This window comes from Neovison vison, chromosome X (genome assembly GCF_020171115.1).
Source record: "Neovison vison isolate M4711 chromosome X, ASM_NN_V1, whole genome shotgun sequence".
Lineage (NCBI taxonomy): Eukaryota > Metazoa > Chordata > Mammalia > Carnivora > Mustelidae > Neogale > Neogale vison.
The window spans coordinates 117,432,392-117,451,134 of NC_058105.1; the positions used below are offsets into that span (position 1 = coordinate 117,432,392).

Genomic DNA, 18,743 nt, shown 5'->3' on the forward strand with positions numbered 1-18,743 from the left:
GGTGGCTCAGTGGGTTAAGCCGCTGCCTTTGGCTCAGGTCATGATCTCAGGGTCCTGGGATCGAGTCCCGCATCGGGCTCTCTGCTCAGCAGGGAGCCTGCTTCCTCCTCTCTCTCTCTCTGCCTGCCTCGCTGCCTACTTGTGATCTCTCTCTGTCAAATAAATAAATAAAATCTTTAAAAAAAAATCTGTTCACCATATATATGTGCATCTTTGGGGACTTTATTCTGTTCCATTTGTCTATATGTCAATCCTTATGCTAATACCACTGTTTTGATTAAATATTGCCTTTGGATACATTATTAAGTACAGTTTATTATTTTCTTTTATGGTTAGTGCAGTTTTATGCCTACTTAAGAAATCTTCCAACTTACGTGCATGGTAGGTGGATTTATTTATGTAAGTCTTCAAAGATTTACTTTTAATCATTTCTATACATGTATCTTCACCTTCAAGGATTGTAAGATTACTTACTCAACTAATGGGAGCAAGGGATAACAGTTGAGATTAAGAATTCAGTTATGGGGGGTGCCTGGGTGGCTCAGTTGTGAACTGTCTGCCTTCGGCTCAGGTCATTGATCCCAGTGTTCTGGAATGGAGCCCTGCATCAGGCTTCCTGCTCAGTGGGAGGCCTGCTTCTCCCTCTCCCACTCCCCCTGTTTGTGTTCCCTCTCTTACTGTGTCTCTCTCTGTCAAATAAATAAATAAAATCTTTAAAAAAAAAACCACCCGAAGAATTCAGTTAATGGTTTAGAGATTTGAGAGAAGGGCATAGGAACCTGGATGTACCCTCTGTGTGTGACACATCCCTCAGTTTTTCAACTGAGCCCCTATGTCTAGTAGTAGAACTTATTTTAATGTAATTCACAGCTTTTTACTCTCTGACTCCCTACCTGGAGTATAGCTCATTGCCCTTTACTTTCTGTTTGGATTCAGCACTCTGAATCCAAGCAGGATTTTCACTTTGTCTTCTTTTTCTGGTTTTTTTTTTCCCTTTATCTTTTTTTTTTTTTTCCACTTTGGCTTTGTCTCTTGTTTTCAAATTTTGTTTTTAAGATTTTTTGTTTGTTTATTTGAGATAGAGTGAGTAAGAGGGAGAGAGCATGAGTGGGGTAGGGGGGGCAGAGGGAAAGGGATGCTGAGCAGGGATCCCAATGCAGGCTTGATCCCAGGACCCTGGGACCATGACCTGAGCCAGAGGCAGAGGCTTAAGCATCTGAGCTACACAGGCGCCCTCACTTCGTCTTTTTCTTTAGCCACTCCACTATGGTCTTTAATTGGAAACATCCTCACTCACAGTAGTATTGAATATTTAATTCATTTGATTATTTCAGTCTGACTTTCAGGGCTGATGTCTCAGAAGGGGTTTGTGGATCATCTCTGTACAGGTGGCTTCTGAGGGCATGGACCAAGAGAGACTGTAGAGGGAAATAAGAGCTCAGTAGGAAACTGAGCAACTCTAGCATTTCATAATCAAGTAGAGGAGGCAGGATCCTCTTTAGTGGCCACTCATAGTGTCTTCAGCCTGAAATTCCTCTCTTTGTCTTCTCTGCTCATTGAAATACTCATCTTTAAAGGACCAGTTCAAGTGCCACTTCTTTTGAAAAGGCTTCTTTTATATTCCCAGTTAATTGTGTTTTTGTTTTCGCACAGAGCACCAATTTTACCTCTATTAATAGAGCTTGTATTTTATTCTTTGTTCAATAATTACTTGTTAATATGTCTCTCTCACTAGATTTCCAAGGTCATTTGTAATAGATTGTGTTTCTTCTGTCTACACAGTACCAAGCTTATAGGAATTCTGTAAATATTTGTTAAATGACTATATCACACCTGGAAACAGATGGTGGTGATATAGAAAGCACCAAGAAAGTCTTTAAGAAAGAGGTGGGATTTATGTTTGGTCTTAAAGGATGGATAGGGTTTCAAGAAGCAGCAGAAGAAAGGGTATTCCATGCGTATAGAACAACATGATGAGTTTTGAGCGAGGCCACAGGATACCTGTAGGTGGTAGACGATCAGGTGGCTTTGCAATTGTGAGGGACCTTAAGATTTTTTGTTCAATTCAATACGCAGTGAAATCACTGAAGCAGGTAGATGATTTGGGCAGAAAGCAGCTTAGTCCATATATGACATGTATTGGGTAGGTCGTGGTGGGGAAAGACCCTTATGGGAAAAGAAGTTAGGTGACTATGGTATTAGACCAGGCAGGACCTAATGAGAATATAAACTAGTTAGTGCCAGGGGGAGGAGATACGAGAGAGTGCATGTTGGCTACTGATTGAATGTGTGAGTGAAAGAAAAGAACCTCACACATTCAGTCATACCTGAGGTTTTAAATCCCAAGCATCTGGAAGAGTAGTGTGTTGGTAGGAGAAACAATAATGTCAAAAGGAGCATATTTTGAGGAGATGATGCTTGAGCTTTTAAGTCTTTTGAGTCAGAGATGCAGAAGGTGTTCTGGGTAGCTTAATGAATGTATTCTTCATGGGCTTCTTTAAATAACAAATTATCTTCCATTATACACATTATCATGTTCTGACCACAGGCACACAGAGTAATGGGAGATGGATATCTTATTGCTATATTAAATATTTCTATGTACGTACCTCTTCTATAGCTTTCATATTGTGTTTTATTCATAAGCCTATTTCTGACCGGATGGAGCTGTTGGAGGGCAAGGACAGTGTATTATTTGTCTTTGCTGTAGATTGCCAGGCATATTGAGGACATGCAGGAAAAGTCTGAATTAATGAATGAATTAATGGCTCACAATACATAGGTCTTTGAACAAGTAATTATCTTGTTAGAAGACTTGACTCTTGTAGTTCTTAAAAGTTTTATCAACACAGTCATGATTCTTCCACCTCTCCATAATATGGGCTTAAGTGGGTTTTGGGATAGGCCTCAGATTAAATCCTAACTCTATCAATTTACCATCTCCTCTTTTTAATTCATTTAACCATAAAATTCACCCTTTTGAAGTGTTATAATTCATTTGTTTTTAGTGTTTTCACAAGGCTGTATAACTATTACCACTATTTAATTCCAAAATATTTTCATCACCACAAAAAAGAGACCCCCTAACCCATAGCCATTAGTAGTCACTCCCCTAGTCCCTCTTTTCCCAGCCCCTGCCAACTACAGATCTGTTGAACTTATTTTTATTCAAGAGAAATAAATTAAAATGATCTAAATCTATAACTGATTTCTAATAATAATGCCTTTCAGAAATAAGCTAAAAGGAGGCATTAATTGATCTTTCTCCTTGTAGGAGAGTACCAGAAAACAATATCATGGGGCAAACAGTGAATGAAGGTAAGATTTACTTTCTAAACATGATGATATTTTTAGTTATTCATTTGGGATGAGTACCTTCTGCTAGACTGAACTTTTTTTTTTTTTAAGATTTTTTTTTTTTTATGTATTTATTTGACAGAGAGAAATCACAAGTAGATGGAGAGGCAGGCAGAGAGAGAGAGAGGGAAGCAGGCTCCCTGCTGAGCAGAGAGCCCGATGCGGGACTCGATCCCAGGACCCTGAGATGATGACCTGAGCCGAAGGCAGCGGCTTAACCCACTGAGCCACCCAGGCGCCCCCTAGACTGAACTTTTGAAAAAGAAGTCCTTTTAGAAATAAAGTCATAGGAGGCGACTGGGTGGCTCAGTAGGTTAAGGCCTCTGCCTGCCACTCAGGTCATGATCCCAGGGTCCTGGGATCAAGCCCCCCATCAGGCTCTATGCTCAGCAGGGAGCCTGCCCCCCCCGCCCCGCCTGCCTCTCTGCCTACTTGTGATCTCTCTCTGTCAAATAAATAAATAAAATCTTGAAAAAAAAAAGAAATAAAGTTATAAGAGATGTTAGGTGCTTACAATTGGAATTTCAGAACTGAGTAGCTATTAAAGATAATTTTGTTTTTCCTTCCTAGTTTTTTAAAATAAGATTTTATTTATTCATTTGGCGGAGAGAGAGAGAGAGAGACAGAGACACAGAGAGAGAGAACAGCAGGGGGAACAGCAGAGGGAGAGGGAGAAGCAGGCTCCCCACTGAGCAGGGAGCCCAGTTCGGGGCTTGATCCCAGGACCCTGGGATCATGACCCAAGCCTAATGCAGATGCTTAACCGACTGAGCCACCCAGGTGCCCCTTCTTCCTGGTTTTATAAGTGAGAAAACTGACACTCAGGGATTTTAAGTGAACAGATCATACAACAGTCTGTGATAGAGTCAAAATCAGAATCCATATATTCTAACTCTAATACGATTGGTTAAAAAATGCTTCATCCTGAGGTGCCTGGGTGGCTTAGCTGCTTAAGCGACTGAGCTTTTTTTTTTTAGAGAGAGAGACAGAGAGAACAAAAGCTAGGGAAGGGTCAGAGAGAGAGGGAGAAGCAGACTCTTTGCTGAGCAGGGAGCCTGATGTGGGGCTTGATCCCAGGACCTGGAGATCATGACCTGAGCCAAAGGTAGATGCTCAACTATCTGAGCCACCCAGGTGCCCCAAGCGACTGACTCTTGATTTTGGCTCAGGGCACAATCTCAGGGTCATGAGATCGAGCCCCATCTTGGGTTCCGTGCCGGGCATGGAACCTGCTTAAGATTCACTCTCTCCCTCTGCCTTTGCGCCTCCCCAATAAACAAGCAAACAAACAAATTTTTAAAAAATGCTTCATCTTGTCTTGCTTTAGTGAGAAGTCTGCTCACCTTGCCTTGGATATACCACACTCATTTTCACTCTCTCTTTTGTGTCGTGTAGTTGACCTTTGAACAACATGAGTTTGAATTGCATGGATCCACTTAATATGTGTTTTTTTTTTCTTATAAATATGTTAGGAAACTTTTTGGAGATTTGTGGCATTTTGAAAAAACTCCTAAATGAACCATTTCTAGATTATTAATAGTTAAGATTTTGGGGAGTCAAAAGTTATTTGTGGATTTTCGACTATAGGTAATAGGTACCCCTAACTTCCATGTTACTCAAGGGTCAGCTGTATTTTCTTTTGTATAATACATCCTGCACACCTTTGCCATCCTAAATCCTGTTCTTCCTTCAAGACCCAGTTCAAGTCCTGTGTCTCTTATCAGCTTTTCTGTGGCTGACTGCTAAATGTTGTCCTCTGCTATTCTCAGTTTTGTCAAGTGTTTAGTGTAGTCTCTAACTAGATTCTCAGCTTCTCTAGAGCAGGAACCATGCCTTTACAGTTTAACTTTCTCTCCTATTAGAAAGTCTTGCTGTAGAACTATTTAGTAAATACAACTCTGTACTTTCTTTGTACATTTAATTTTTGTACATTAATTTTATACATTTAAACTTTGTACATTCAAATCGTGTAAATAGAAAGCACCTTATATATCCGTCTTAAATGTTCATACATCTTGAAGAGGCGCACTGAGTCGTAACCAGAAAGTAGATCTGTTACCTTAAATTGTATATCTGGTATCATTCATAGATCCTTCTTTGAGAAGCTTGTCGTTTGACAGTTTGGGCATCAGTAAGAGAAAACCGTGATAGATTGGCAACACATTAAGTGTGGTTAAATTCATGAGCTCATGTTTGAGCAAAACAAAACCCACTGGTCATCTGTGGAGAATGCTTGGGATCCAGCTAATTATATATATATTTTTAAATATTTTATTTATTTATTTGACAGAGAGAAATCACAAGTAGACAGAGAGGCAGGCAGAGAGGGAAGCAGGCTCCCCGCTGAGCAGAGAGCCCGATGCGGGACTCAATCCCAGGACCCTGAGATCATGACCTGAGCCGAAGGCAGTGGCTTAACCCACTGAGCCACCCAGGCGCCCCTCCAGCTAATTATTTTGAAAATTAGAAAGTAAAGGAAAGAAAAGAAGTGCTGCTTGTGACTTTCCTATGTGATATGTACCTCAGGTAATTGAATATTTAAAGAGGAGGGGTTTCTTTCTATTTAAGTTTACTGGCTAATAAAGACAGGATGATAAAATTAGAATATCTCCATTTTGTAACCATTAATGAACTAATGGATCTAGGCAGTAGCCACCTGTGGCTGTTTAGATCACAAAAAGAAAGAGAGCTAGATATTAGGAGCTTCTTGCAAGAAGTACACAACACCACCTGTGAAGTCACCTTTTTCTCTCCTCTCTGCAATAAAGCCAAACCTGAATCTGATTAAGCTCTTCTGAATCAAAATACTAGTACTGTCTATCTATCTAGCTTTCTATTTAAGATTTTATTTATTTGTCAGATAGAGCACAAGCAGGGGGAGTAGTAGGCAGAGGTAGGGGGAGAAGCAGGCTCCCCGCGGAGCAAGGAGCCCAATGTGGGACTCAATCCCAGGAGCCTGGGATCATGACCTGAGCTGAAAGTAGACACTTAACTGACTGAGCCACCCAGGTGCCCCACTAATACATTATATTTAGAGAAAAGATAAGGACCAGAAGAACCTGCGCCACAGGAGCTAGTCAGCGCAATCCAGACTATAAAACTAAACTGATAACCATGAGCAAAAAAAATTCCCAGAGGAAGAGGGGGGAAAAAAGAAGGGGAGGAGGAGCCTATAAGTATCAAAAGAAACTTAAGACATTTATTAGCCAGTTCTACATATGGACTTCATTTGGGTCCTGATTCAAAGAGACATACTTATTTTAGACATTTGAGGAAATATGAACACTGACTGCTTATTTGATGTTATTAAGGAATTATTTTTAATTATTTAATTATTTTTAGTATAATAGTATTATGATTAATTTTTTTCCCAATTTATTTATTTTCAGAAAAACAGTATTCATTATTTTTTCACCACACCCAGTGCTCCATGCAAGCCGTGCCCTCTATAATACCCACCACCTGGTACCCCAACCTCCCACCCCCCCCCCCGCCACTTCAAACCCCTCAGATTGTTTTTCAGAGTCCATAGTCTCTCATGGTTCACCTCCCCTTCCAATTTACCCAAAAGCACATACCCTCCCCGATGTCCATAACCCTACCCCTCTTCTCCCAACCCCCCTCCCCCCAGTATTATGATTAATTTTAAAAAATGAGTCCTTTAAGATTTGTAAAGTCACAAGGTCTAGTGCTGTTGGAGTTCCTCAGCTTGGCACAGAGAAAAATCTCTGCCTAGTCTATTGAATTATATCATATTCAAGTTTCCCTCTTATGTTTTAAACTCTTAAAAGCATGCAGTTTATTTCTAGGGTATGTTAATTCTTTTTTTTTTTTTTTAAATTTTAGAGATGAGGTAGAGGATGTTATGCTCCCTTTTGGAGCTTACATTTGAATCGAATGAGACATACAATAAACAAAATAAATTGTATTGTAGGCTACACAGTATGTTAGAAAGTGAAATCCTATGCAGAAAATGAGGATATTAATTATAAAATTAAATCTGGGTCCTGTTAGAAAATAGTTTTAGTTTATAGGTTTTATAGGACAGAGGGAAAGAATCTCAAGCAGACTCCCTGCTGAGCACAGAGCCTGATGCAGGGCTCGACTCCATGCCCCGTGAGATCATGACCTGAGCCAAAACCAAGAGTATGACACTCACCCGACTGAGGCACCCTAATTTATAGGTTTCCTAAGAGCTCTTTTAGACTTTTGCTATGGCCTTCCAATGTTGCTCACTATTTTCTTTCATTTTTTAGATTCAATGGATGTCAAGAAGGAAAATCAAGAGAAACCTCCTCACTCAGGTACTTCTGTGCAAAATGGTAGGTTTTAAAGTAGTTCAGTATAATATATTTTTCTTTTCACTCAGTGTTAATATGAACTCATCTTGCTTTCGGTATAGTCTATGTATAGTAAACTGTAAATATAAAATCTGAGCAATAGGAAAGATAAAAGATTTTATTTTGAAAATTTTACTTTGGCTTTATTTTAGACATAAATTGGTATGGAATTAAAGTAAAAAAATCATACTTTTCAGTATAATTTTTGCCAAATTAAAGATACCTAGCTAGTAATTACCATTTATTAAAAATTAAAAATGATACTTTGATTATTAATAGAAACTCTTCTTCTAGTATTAGAATCAATGTGAAAATCCTTTTTTTGATGGTCAAAAGGTAGTTCATTGGATAAAAGCTTAGGCATAGGGAGGTCTGAGAGACCTGTTCTAGAATCCTGACTTCATTTTTTACTGGCCTTTTGACCTTGGGCAAATTACTCAGTGTTTTTAGTCTCTTTTTCCTTTTCTGTAGCACAGGGATGATACTACTTACTTCATGGGACTGTTGGAATTAAATAAAGAAAATGAATGTAAAGCACCTAATATAATGCCTGGCATACAGTAAATTTTCAGTAAATGCTTATTAGCCTTGAGTTATTAATTCATGTTTTAAATTTCATATCATGTACAGCAAGTGTATAGCACTGCATCAGGGACTCAGAAGGTAGGATCTGACCCATTGTACCTGCTCTTTTTTTTTTAAAGATTTTATTTATTTATTTGACAAAGAAAGAGATAGCAAGAGAAGGAATACAAGCAGGGGGAATGGTAGAGGGAGAAGCAGGCTTCCTGCTGAGCAGGGAGCCCAACTTGGGGCTCAGTCCCAGGACCCTGGGATCATGACCCGAGATGAAGGAAGATGCTTAACGACTGAGCCACCCAGGCATCCCACTGTACCTGCTCTTAAGGAAAACAAAAAAATTAGTCATATGCACACAAAAACCTGAATAAAAAAAATAACTGTAACAAATTTACTGTGTTTATTGGAGTTTTCCAGGCAAACCTTTGCCCCTTGTTTTTCTGTTGTATCTGTCCTTCCAGCCCCACTCTTGGGGTAGTTCACCTTCTGTTCCTACAGGAAGGTTGCCTGGAGAGGTAATCTGCATGGAATCACTCTTTCTCACTGTGGCTGGACCCCCAGTGCTTCCTTAGCGACCTTTTCCATTGACTTTATTTGTTCTTTAGCAATTCCCTCCAACCCCCAAAACCCTCCAAGGAAATGGAGGCCATTAAGTTAAAATGTTCTTCCTTATCCCTACAGATTCTCCATCTGTTTTTTTAAATCATTTTACTGAGCTATAATTCACATACCATAGAATTCACCCATTTAAAGTATACAATTCATTGGTTCTTGGTATCTTCATAGACTTGTGCAGTTATCACCACAATCAGTTTGAGAACATTTTCATCATCCTAAAAAGAAATCCTGTGCCCAGTTAGTAGTCATTCCCTGTTTTCCCCCAATACCTTTTCCTTCTCTTAGCTCTAGGCAACCACTTACCTGCTTTCTATCTATAGATTTGCTATTCTGGACCTTTCATAAAAATAAAGTTTAAAAAATATATTCTTAAAGATTAAAACTAGTAACTTTTCAAAATTCTCAAACTTGATTGGAAAAAAAAAGAGATTACTTAATCAAATTGACAGATACCTGTGGATATTTCTCAGGGCCCTGACCCTAACGTCTCATCTTACAGATCAGTGACAGTTGGAAGTGTACATGTGTACACCTGTCTCATGAACAAACCTGTCATTTGCCAGGCCTCTTTTCTGAGGGAGAATAAAGTTCCTCTGATCCAGTCTGTCCATTAGGATAAGATGCAGAGGCAGACTGGGTCCTCAGGTTTGGGTAAGACTTTCTGACGATTTTGGCTCTGGGTCAAGAATTCCAGCTGTGGGGGTGCCTGGGTGGCTCAGTGGGTTAAGCCGCTGCCTTCGGCTCAGGTCATGATCTCAGGGTCCTGGGATCGAGTCCCGCATCGGGCTCTCTGCTCAGCAGGGAGCCTGCTTCCTCCTCTCTCTCTCTGCCTGCCTCTCTGCCTACTTGTAATCTCTCTCTGTCAAATAAATAAATAAAATATTAAAAAAAAAGAATTCCAGCTGTGGTATTATTGAAGATATGTCAATCTAAATTTCAGTGAATCTAAATCTAAATAAAGGCTTTTGCTATGTGTGTTTCCCCTGTGTTATTGGTAGGGTCTCAGCATGTGGGCAGCCAAACTGAGCAGTTTTGGGGACTGAAAATACTGCCTTAAGAATAAAGAAAAAAGTTAAGGCTCTGACGGTTAAATGCTACATAGGATCATTAGCTAGCAGTGTGATAGAAAATGATCATATTGCAGAATACTCGTATAAAGGATTTGCTAGCTCAAACTGTAGCCCATTCAGACACAATTAGTGATAAAATATTTAGGAAATTGTGTTAAATGAATTTTTTCCAGTGTCATTGAGAAATTTTATAAATGCAGCTGGTTTATTTGAGGTATTATTGTGAAATAATTATAGTTTCCCTGTCATTATCTTCACCTTACACTCCTTTCTTCCTGGAATGTTGGCTCTTTAATGATATCATAGTCAGATTTCCTCCTCCATTTGTATGTTTTTTTTTTTTAAAGATTCATTTATTTGAGAGAGAGAGAGATGAGCAGGGGGAGGGGCAGAAGGAGAGGGAGAGAGAGAATCCTTAAGCAGACTCCCCACTAAGTGTGGAGCACAATGTGGGGCTTGATCCCACAACTCCGATCATGACCTGGGCTGAAATCCAGTCAGGAGCTTAACTGACTGAGCCACCCAAGCACCCCTGTTTTAAAAAAAATATTTATATATTTTGTTTGAGAAAGAGGGTGTGAGCAGGGATAGGGGCAGAGAGAGAGGGAGAGAATCCCAAGCAAGACTCCGTGCTCAGCATGGAGCCCAACGCAGGGCTTGATTCCATGACCGCGAGGTCATAACTTGAGCTGAAACCAAGAGTCCGATGCATACCCAACTGAGCCATCCAGGTGCCCCTGTTTTGTTCTTTCTTTAATACTTTCCAAGGTCATATGATAGTAGAGCTTTAGTTAGGACTTTGGGTTTCCTGATTGTCAGGTTAATGCTTAGGAGGTCACTAAAATATTCTGGTTAGTTAATTTTGGAACCATGGATCTCCATTTTCACTATTTTATTTTATTTTAAGTATTTTATTTATTTATTTGAGAGAGGGTGAGAGCTAGAGAGAGAGAGAGAGCGAGCACACACAGAGGGAGAGGGAGCAAAAGAAGCAGACTCCCTGTTGAGCAGGAAGCCTGATATAGAGCTCAGTCCCAGGACTGGGATTATGACCTGAGCCAAAGGCAGATGCTTAACCATCTGAGCCACCCAGGTGCCCCACATTTTTCCCTTAAAAAAAACTATGTATATATATATAAAAAATGTGATTTTATTTATTTATTTGAGAGAGAGTGAGCGGGTGAGAGAGAGAGCACAAGCCGGGGGAGAGGGGCACAGCGAGAGGGAGAAGCAGATCCCTCACTGATCAGGGACCCCTGATTTGAGATCATGTCCTGAGATGAAGGCAGACACTTAACCAACTAAGCCACCCAGGCACCCCAATTTTCACTTTTGACAAAGCTATCCAGTATTAATAAATTTAGGCTCAACTATGACATTTAGTTTTAGAATAAAATGCTCGCCTTTTACTCAGGGACATATGTATGCTACATCACTTAATTCTCAAAATACCTTGTACTGTGTGTATTACTTTTCTGCATTTTGTAGATGAAGGAACTGAGGCTGAGAACCTGAAATGACTTTCTTAGGTCACATGGCTTGTAAGAAGAAGAGCCAGACTGGAAAAAGGCAGGTTCAACCTCAGAGCCCATATTCTTGACATTCTTCTGCATGCCATTCAGCACTTCTTATCATCTACAAGCAGAATTAAAACCAGTATTTTTTAAAAAATGGAACAGTCTTGGGGCACCTGGGTGGCTCAGTGGGTTAAAGCCTCTGCCTTCGGCTCCAGTCATGATCCCAGGGTCCTGGGATCGAGCCCTGCATCAGGCTCTCTGCTCAGCAGGGAGCCTGCTTCTCCCTCTCTCTCTGCCTGCCTCTCTGCCTACTTGTGATCTCTATCTGTCAAATAAATAAATAAAATCTTAAAAAAAAAAAAACCAAATGGAACAATCTATTAGATTTATTGTTAAAAAAAGCAGGGTATATAGTATTATGTATGACATGCTTAATACCATGTATAATATGTGTACATATACATATAAATGCATAAACACACATAACTGGTTTGCTGAAGCCGGCTCACACCAGCTCGGGAGAGTCACTTGTGCGCATCTCTTCCCAGCTTTGTAGTTGTCGACTTTACTTTGTCACCTTCTGATTAGCCATGGTGGTATTATTTATACTACTGTATACACTGTATACTATTGTAAACACTACCAGTCAGGCTTTTTATTTGTATATTCTGGAAAGCTGGCTGGTAAACATTTAATAGCACTCCATTTGTGTGTATGTGTATGTGTGTATAAGTATTCTACCCTTTGAAGGGTGTATAAGATCCTGGTTATGCAGATTCCCCTAGGAAGGGAAACTGTCAAACCCAATATTTTTATAGTAAGGAAATTAATCAAGAGCATAGGTGGTTGATGAGAATTCAACTCCATATGAATTGTGGGGTGCCTGGGTGGCTCAGTTGGTTAAGCATCTGACTCTTGATTTTGGCTCAGGTCATGATCTTGGGGTCTTGGGATCGAGCCCCAAGTGGGCTCCCCACTCAGCCGGGAGTCTGCTTCTGTCTCCCCTCTGCCTCTCCTTGCACACAAACCTGCACGCATGCGCACACACATTTTCTACCTCTCTAAAATAAATAAATAAATCTTTAAAAAATAAACCAAAAAAGCTTTGTCTGAATTAATGGTACTTTTGATACTGCTATCAAGTATTTTTCTCAGTGTCTTAGCAGTCTGACTGGAACAACAATTGAAGAGTGCAAGCCAGGCAAAGTACACTGCTTTATGACCTTCAATACCATTGTAATACATCATGAAGACTGAGTGAGAGAAGGGACAGCAAATGTTGGTAGAAAATATAGATCATTAAAATAATTCATATCAGTGACTGTACTGGACTGGTTTACTGCTTGGTTCTGCCACCATATTCTTGATACCATGTATGGAGATCTAAAAGTCAATTGAGAGGCAACTCTGGTTCCCAGATTTTTTTCTTTCCATCTTTCCATAAAGCATTACAGAGGTAAGATTCTGTTAGACCCCATACCTAAACGCCTTTAGTTCTCCATGAAAAAAGAAAGAAGTGTTTTTATATTAATGGGATAAAATGGTCTTGAGTATATACAGTCTTTTTTTTTTTTTAAGATTTTATTTATTTATTTGACACAGAGAGAGAGACTGCGAGAGAGGGAACATAAGCAGGGGGAATGTCAGAGGAAGAAGCAGGCTTCCCGCTGAGCAGGGAGCCCGATGCAGGGCTCGATCCCAGGACCCTGGGATCATGACCTGAGCTGAAGGCAGATGCTTAACAGCTGAACCACCAGGCGCCCCACACATGTACTGAGTAAATTTATATTAGAGACAGATGAGTAGAATTTGCTATTACTTGATAAAAAATTCTTTAGTTGTTCTTAGAGTCTGCATTTTTAGAGATTTTATTTATTTATTTGAGAGAGAGAGACAGTGAGAGAGAGCATGAGCGAGGAGAAGGTCAGAGAGCGAAGCAGACTCCCCATGGAGCTGGGAGCCTGATGTGGGACTCGATCCCGGGACTCCAGGATCACGCCCTGAGCCGGAGGCTGTTGTCCAACCAACTGAGCCACCCAGGCGTCACGAGTCTGCATTTTTAGAATCATTGTGCTAATTCCTTATTACAGGGATAAGATCTGGAGAATAATTGTATCGGAGCCATTATTATCAGAAAGTTGTCTTATTTTTTATTTCTATGCTGATAATTAAATGCAGATCAGGAAATTTGAATTCGCTCTTTAGGAAGTCTTTATTTATTTATTTAAAAAAGATTTTATTTATTTATTTGACAGACAGAGATCACAAGTAGGCAGAGAGGCAGGCAGAGAGGGAGAAGCAGGCTCCCTGCTGAGTAGAGAGCCCGATGCGGGGCTCCATCCCAGGACCCTGAGATCATGACCTGAGCCGAAGGCAAAGGCTTAACCCACTGAGCCACCCAGGCGCCCCTAGGAAGTCTTTTTTTAAAAGAGATAAGGAACTAAAGCCCTATTTTACCCCTGAAAGTTAGTATACATATTATATATACTAAAAAAACCCCTATTTTGTATATGTGTTCTTTTTTTTTTTTCCAGATGATTTCCACTGGGAAAATTACTTGAAAGAGACTGGATCTTTGAGTGCCCCTTCGGAATGTTTCAGACAGGTATGCCAAAATTCTATAGATGTTGTATATATTAATGTGAACGGTTAATTTGTTGAGGGATGTCTGTGTGATTGTTAGGTTTTAGCAGTGTGAGGAGATAATGGGATTGTGGTAGTGCCACTTAAGGGCCAGATGGTTTCTTTGCATTCATTCATTAAGAATTTACTCTATGTCTGGTATACTTAGCCTTCGTGATTGTCCATCTGGAGGGAACGACAGACATGTAAATAATTAATTATGAAAATTATGATAACTCTATACTGGGAGTGCTCACAGAAGAGGTGACATCTGAGATGGCTGGAATGAGGGGAAGGATATTCCCGGCAGGGAGAACAACCAGAGCAAAGGCACATAGGTGTAGAAGAACCTGAGTGTTGAGGGATAGCATGGAGCGCAAAGTGGGTAGAGGTGATAGTGTGGGAATAAGGTTAAAGGTGTGGGGTCTCTTAAACTGTATTGAGGACTTGGACTTAGGCAGTGGTGAGCTACCAGTTGGTCTATTCAAAGGGGAATGGCCTAATCAGGTTCTTATTTTAGAAAGCTACTCAGGGTACATTTTATAGGCTGTATTTGGGTTGCCTGGAGGTGGGCAAAGGAATAAGATCAGAACAGGCAGTATTTTTATGCCCATAAAAAGAGAGGGTTTGGAGATCTTTTCCTTGACCTTTATAGTTCTTTTGCTCACCATCTGCTATGATTGTTACTTAAAACATTTCACAGGTATTCTGGTAACATAACTGACTGTTCGTTTTTCTTACAGTTGATGCATTTTAACAAAACTTTATTTGTGTGTGTGTGTTTGTGTGTGTGCACGCGCGTGTGTCTATACACACACACACACATATCTGTAACATATACAGTCCAAGGTTCCACCAGCTAATGACTTCAAAGTTGGTATGAAATTGGAAGCCCATGACCCTCGCAATATGACTTCAATATGTATAGCCACGGTCGTTGGAATTACTGGTGCCAGGCTACGTTTAAGATTGGACGGTAGTGACAACAGAAATGATTTTTGGAGACTTGTCGATTCTCCAGACATACAGCCTATTGGGACATGTGAAAAGGAAGGGGACTTACTTCAGCCTCCACTGGGTAAGGATAAACAGTTTTTAAAATAACATATTCTTACTAATGTAGTATTCAGTAGAAAAAGTTTCAAGTGGCCTTTCATTTATTTTGAAGATTTTATTTTTTAAAGATTCTATTATTTATTAGAGAGAGAGAGTGTGTATGAATAGGGGGAAGGGCAGAGGGGGAGGAAGCTCTGCACCGAACACCGAACCCCATGTGGGGCTTGATCTCATGACCCAAGATCAGGACCTGAGCTGAAATCAAGAGTCAGCTGCTTAACCAACTGAGCCACCCAGGCACCCCAGATTGGATTTTTAAGTAATCTTTATACCTACCATGGGACTCGAACTCAAGACCCCAGGATCAATTTGCATGCTGTATGGACCAAGCCAGCTGGATGTCCTGAAGTAGCCTTTTAGAAATCTCTTCTAGGCATTTTTGCAAATAGATGGTTATTGTGGAGAATGTATGAGAGATCAGCTTAGTACCATATGTTACAGAGTTTCATGTAAATACATATTTGGTATATATGTGCTAAAGGTTCTCCACTCCAGGGCAAGACATATGCTATCTTCAAACTTGACATATCAAAAGCAGCTCTACCAAGTCACACATGCAGATTCAGAAACCCTTCTGGGGGAGAAGTTTATAGCATTCAGAAACCCTTCTGGGGGAGAAGTTTATAGCATTCAGAAACCCTTCTGGGGGAGTCACTTCCTTCCTCATTATTGTCTTTTGACCCATTCAGCATTTTCAACATGGGTGGGGGAACAGGGAAAAGGTAGGATTCCACATCCAGACCCCAGTTTCAAAGTTGGCAGTTTCATTATAACTGCAATGAGAAGAAATCATAGTAAGAGGAGGAGGGATCAGTACCTTTAGATCTTTGAAAAGGAGGAGATTGATGGAACGTTATAACAAAGGTTTCTAAGTACAAAGCTCTCAATTTTGACCAAGTTATTGAAAGCTAAAAAGTATGTGACTCCAGTTTTGGGAAAAATTGTTTTCTCTTAATATTTACTTATTTTTTAAAGATTTATTTATTTTAAAGAAAGAAAAAGCACGCGTGTGCAAGGTGGGGTGGGATAGAGAGGGAGAAAAACTTTAGCAGACTCAGTGTTCAGTGCAGAGCCTGACGCAGGGCTTGATCCCACAACCCCAAGACCACGACCTGGGAGGAAACCAAGAGTCCAGCAGTACCATCCAGGCATCCCTGTTCTCTCTTAATATTTATTTAGATGTACTCCAGGGGTGCCTGTGTGGCACAGTTGGATAAACATACAACTGCTGGTTTTGGCTCAGGTCATGATCTCAGGGTTGTGAGATTGAGCCCTACGTTGGGCTTTGTTCCCAGCACAGAGTCTGCTTGAGACTCTTTCTCCCTCTCCCTCTGCTCCTACCCGCTGCACTCACGTGCACTACCCCCAAATAAATAAATAAGTCTGAAAAAAAAAAAAAAGCCTGGGGGCACCTGGATGGTTCAGTCTGTTAAGCATCTGCCTTTGACTCAGGTCATGATTGCCAGGATTGTGTTGGGGTGGGTGGGGGAGTGGTTCCTGGATTGAGCCCAGCATCAGGCTCCTTGCCCATCTCCCTCTGCCTGTTTCTCCCTCTCCCTGCTTCTTCCTCTCCCTCAGCCTGCTGCTCCCCCTGCTTGTGTTCTCTCTGTCAAATAAATAAATAAAATCTTTTTTTTTTTAAAAAAGCCTGGTCTCCCCAAATATTTAGATGTCCTCTGATATTCTGTAGAAAATAAATTATTTCCTTTATTACTTCTACAGTCTTTTTTAAAAAAAGATTTTATTTATTTATTTGAGAGAGAAAGAGAGAGCATGAGGGCAGGATGAGGGGCAGAAGGAGAAGCAGACTCCCTGCTGAGCAGGTAGCCCCATGCGATGCAGGGCTTGATTCTGGGACTCTGGGATCGGGATCATGACTGGAACCAAAGGCAGATGCTTAACCAACTGAGCCACCCAGCATCCCTATTACTTCTGTAGTCTTGAGTGAATGGTATATATTAGTTTTAGTTTCTTCTTTACAATGCTGAAAATGAACATTCTTTGTTGTAAAGCACAATGAGAGAATGGATTTCTTTTTTTTTTCCCTACTATAGTTAAAAATACCCTGAGATCCCAAAATTTAAGATTTTAATAATTACCACTCTCTTAGCAATATATTTTTATACTTTTCTTGCTGTAATTGTTAATTATTCCTAATTTGGTTTAACATATTAAAAAGTAACTAATTAGAGATATGTTATTCCAAGAAGGTGGTTTGGGGTGTGTGTATTTTCTGCCTTTTGCCTTCTTTTCTTTCTTCATATCATTTATATTTTAAATAGCTCTTAAATCATATAGAATTCTGTATGAGATAGAAGTGTAAACCTGAGGCATAGTGCTTCCCTGTTTGGATTTGATTTCTGTTTACAAATGATAATATGTTTTTGAATTTTGTTTAAAGGAAGTATAACTGTTGTGATTGCCAACATTTCAAACACATAGCCAGATTTATGATCATTCTTATTTCAAATTACTTTTAGTTTTTTAATTAAAAGTATGAAATACTTAGCAGTGCATGATGATTAATACGTATTTTGACAATACATACTAAAAATGCACAATTTTTGCCAATTTGCTCATTAGGTGCTTTGAAGAGTTTATTTTCCATTTTAATATAACACCACTTACTTGGTTTTCTTTTTTCAAAGGTTACTTAAACATTAAAGGTTATTATTTAGAAGCTTTTTTTAAAAAGTTTTAGCATGCAAACAGAAAAATGTGTAATTTGTGAGTGTACAGGTTATAAATTAACACATCCATATAACCATAACCCACATCACGAAACAGGGTATTATTAGCACCCCAGAAGCCCCATTCCTGCTGATCCCTAGTCATAAACCTCCCATTCCCAAAGGTACCACTGTCTAGACTTCCTAACATGATAGATTAGTTTTATCTGTGTTTGAATTTTTATATGCCCTTTCATCTATTTTTGGCCTTTTCATCTCTGTTTTACTTTAGGCAACTAAAGAATTAAGAAAAATGTTAAATTAAGATGATGATGATGGCAGTGATGATGATTGCATGATGTAATAGGATAAGATGGGGGTTAAGAGAAAGGCATAAGGACCAGAGAATTATTTTTATGCAATATTCTAACCACAATGTGGCAAATCCATGTTGTGGTTGATTATTTATTAGATATCATTGATAATACTGATAAAAGGGAGCATATAATAAACCCCCTCTCCCCCCATTTTTTTCTCTCAGATTAAGGGGATTTTGGTATAGGATTATTATAAGATGACATTTTGTCTGGACTTTTTTGCATGTTTAATCCTACTGGACCCAGTGCCAGTGATTGTCAGTGATTCCTGTGCCTCCCTATCTTAATGCATGTATCCATCAGGGATGCATGCCAAGTTCTCTTTAATTCTGGCATCAGGGCAGGCAAGTGGTGTATGAAACGGATTGCCCCCAGAAAGCAATAAAACTAGCAGGCCTCTGCCCCCTGTTGCATGTGCCACATACTGTGATATTCACCATTAATTGATGAGATCTTGAAAAAAAGACATCCGATGAGT

At 39.8% G+C, this 18,743-nt stretch overlaps 1 protein-coding gene across 3 annotated transcripts in view; it reads left to right on the forward strand.

Annotated features, from left to right (window-relative positions):
* SCML2 (Scm polycomb group protein like 2) overlaps nt 1-18,743 on the forward strand; it is a 98,999-nt gene that overhangs the window by 15,355 nt on the left and 64,901 nt on the right. For 2 of the 3 annotated variants that reach the window (XM_044234651.1, XM_044234653.1), the window contains exons 1-4: nt 3,285-3,318; nt 7,614-7,679; nt 14,016-14,086; nt 14,947-15,181. In XM_044234651.1, the coding sequence (XP_044090586.1) occupies nt 3,297-3,318; nt 7,614-7,679; nt 14,016-14,086; nt 14,947-15,181 (394 nt within the window). In that variant the 5' untranslated portion in view covers nt 3,285-3,296. Of the gene's footprint in view, nt 1-3,284; nt 3,319-7,613; nt 7,680-14,015; nt 14,087-14,946; nt 15,182-18,743 lie in introns of those variants that run through there. The other variant, XM_044234652.1, reaches the window with a different exon arrangement.